Source organism: Gadus macrocephalus, chromosome 3 (assembly GCF_031168955.1).
Source record: "Gadus macrocephalus chromosome 3, ASM3116895v1".
NCBI classification, from domain to species: Eukaryota; Metazoa; Chordata; class Actinopteri; order Gadiformes; family Gadidae; genus Gadus; species Gadus macrocephalus.
The window spans coordinates 18,477,978-18,480,477 of record NC_082384.1 but is presented as its reverse complement, the minus strand read 5'-3'; the positions used below and the strand labels follow the sequence as shown (position 1 = coordinate 18,480,477).

The following is a 2,500-nucleotide window of genomic DNA, read 5'->3' as shown; positions in this document are numbered from 1 at the left end:
CAGCTAGAATAGAGCCGCCTCCTGCCACACCAAGGTTTGTACAATCACAGTGAGTGGCTGGACTCAGCAGCAAGCTCATCTGGCCCAAAAGACCTGGAAGGTTCACGTCTTAAAAATGCAATTAAGATTAGGGATGATAATGTATGTGTGCGGTTTTCTGGGAGACGATTTAAATATGAAATGTTGTTACTTTATGCATTAGCTGAGAGTGGTTGCGGTTATGTGTTGTTGTCTCAGCTAATGTATGTATGTATGCATGCGTGCTTGATTGTGTGTGCACCTTCGAGTGCGACTGCATTTCAGCTGCCGATGTGCTTCAATTGTGTCAGTGATTGAATAGCGTGTGTGTATGTGTGTTTGTTTGAGTGTGTTTGTGTGTGTGTGTGTGTGTGTGTGTGTGTGTGTGTGTGTGTGTGTAGGTGTGTGTGTCTGTGTATGTGTGTATGTAGGTGTGTGTGTCTGTGTTTGTATGTGTGCAACCATGCGTGTTTATGTGTGTGTGTGTGTGTGCGTGTGTGTGTTTTGTGTGTTTGTGTTTATGTGTATGCACACTCATGTGTTTGTGTGTGCGCACAGATGTGTGTTAGTAAGTGGGTCTGTGTGTTTGTGCGGGTGTGTATGTTTGTGTGTGTGTGTGTGTGTGTGTGTGTGTGTGTGTGTGTGTGTGTGTGTGTGTGTGTGTGTGTGTGTGTGTGTGTGTGTGTGTGTGTGTGTGTGTGTGCATGAGTGTCTGTGTATGTGCGTGTGAATGAGGAGAGTGAAAAATGGATTGGTTGGCCTTGGCCATAATGTGTTGTTATCAGCCCAGACCGTGGGAGTCAGCTCTCCCTAACCCCCGGGTCTCCACAGAGATAGCCTTCATGAGTGGAGCCGTTTAGAGCCCTGTTTACACCCCGGTCCCCTGCTGTCCGCTCAGGTGTGGAGGAACCCCAACGCGCTGAACTCTGAGCGGGGCTGGCTCCTGCTGTCAGCCTGTCTCTCTGCTTTCCTGCCATCTCAAAGGCTTGCCAAGTACCTTCTCAAGTAAGACGCGCGCACACCTCTCGACGGCTTTCAGTTGGGTGACAGTTTGACTCTTTCCGTTTGCCATTGTTGTTTTTTTTGTGTCTGGCTCAGTATTGTACTGTAGGATTAGGGTTGTGTCAGGCTGTTTCAGTGTTGTACTGTAGGATTAGGGTTGTATCTGACTGTTTGAGTGTTAGTAGTGTAGCAGGGCTCCAGACTGACTTTATGCATTGGTTGCACTAGTGCGCCTTACTTTTTTTTTTAGGTGCACCAGCACAAAATTTAGGTGCACCAAACTTTAACGCCATAAGTTCACCTTCTTATCGCTCTCCATAACTTTCATATAATGTGAATGATTTTTGAGCAAGAATAATGGTGCGTTCCAGGCAACCCGTAACCCATGTTTTCTCAATCTTCTACCCGTGAAAATGCCCTGGAACGGCAGACAAACCCGCAACTCACTACCCGTGAACTCGTACCAGACCGATTCCAGCTCGTGACTTACGGGCTAAAAAGTGTCCCTGGAACGCAGCATGAGGTATAGAGAAACGCTTGTCTTTATTTGAAGCACAATTATATATAAAAATAAAAATAAAGTATTTCAAGTTTTTCACTGAGCTGGAATGGAACATTTCAAACTAAAAAATTCAGCAAAAAAAAACATGAACCTGGAGGGGGGTTTGTACGGGTAATTCAGACTCTCTGAATAACTACTCTCAGTTGGAGGGCAGGTTGGAACATTAGGCTTAGTTTTTTTGACTGAAAAAACATTCTATGTTTTTACCTCGCTTAATTTTCCCCCTCATTTGTCGCATTTATCTTCCTTATCCGTTTCAGTTACTCTGGCGCTTAGGTCGTTCGCAATTTAAAAAAAAAAACACAAGCAGTGAGCAGGACCAGAGCCAATCAGAGGCAAAGAACCGACTGAGCTCTTTCTCTTATTGGTGAGTGAGTTCGATTACAGGAGAACACAGAGAGATGATGCGATTGTGAAGGAATTTTTTTTTTTTCACCCGGGCAGCTTCAGGTCACGTGCACCTGTGCGACCTATAAAGAATATTAGTCGCACCCTTCAATATTTTGGTCGCACTCTGGAGCCCTGTGTAGGGTTAGTGTTTGGGTTGTGTCTGACTGTTTCAGCTTTGTACTGTAGGGTCAGGTTTATGTCAGACTGTTGAAGTATGCTGTTTTTGTGTACGGTTTATGTCAGACTGCTTCGGTGTTGTGCTGTTGGGGTAAGGCGTTATGGTGTTAAGGGGTTTAGGGGTTAAGGGGTTAAGGTGTTAAGCTCAAGGCTCACAGGGCTTGAAGTTTGGTTCATATTTTTAGCCCAAATCAAAAACGTAATCGAATCATATTATTTCAAAGGAGCAGAGCACACAGAGCGATCATGTAGCGCATGATCGCTCTGTGTCTTTTCCCGCTTGCTTTGTTTAGGACATTGTGGGGAATACACACACACTTTAAAAGGATCAACATGTACGCGTGATTGTAC

The 2,500-nt window shown here is 44.9% G+C and overlaps 1 protein-coding gene across 1 annotated transcript in view; it reads left to right on the top strand.

Annotated features, from left to right (window-relative positions):
• The window catches only part of myo15ab (myosin XVAb), an 81,223-nt gene that overhangs the window by 56,122 nt on the left and 22,601 nt on the right, over positions 1 to 2,500 (top strand). Inside the window, 1 exon segment of the mRNA XM_060046695.1 lies at positions 917 to 1,023. Coding sequence (XP_059902678.1) covers positions 917 to 1,023 — 107 coding nt within the window.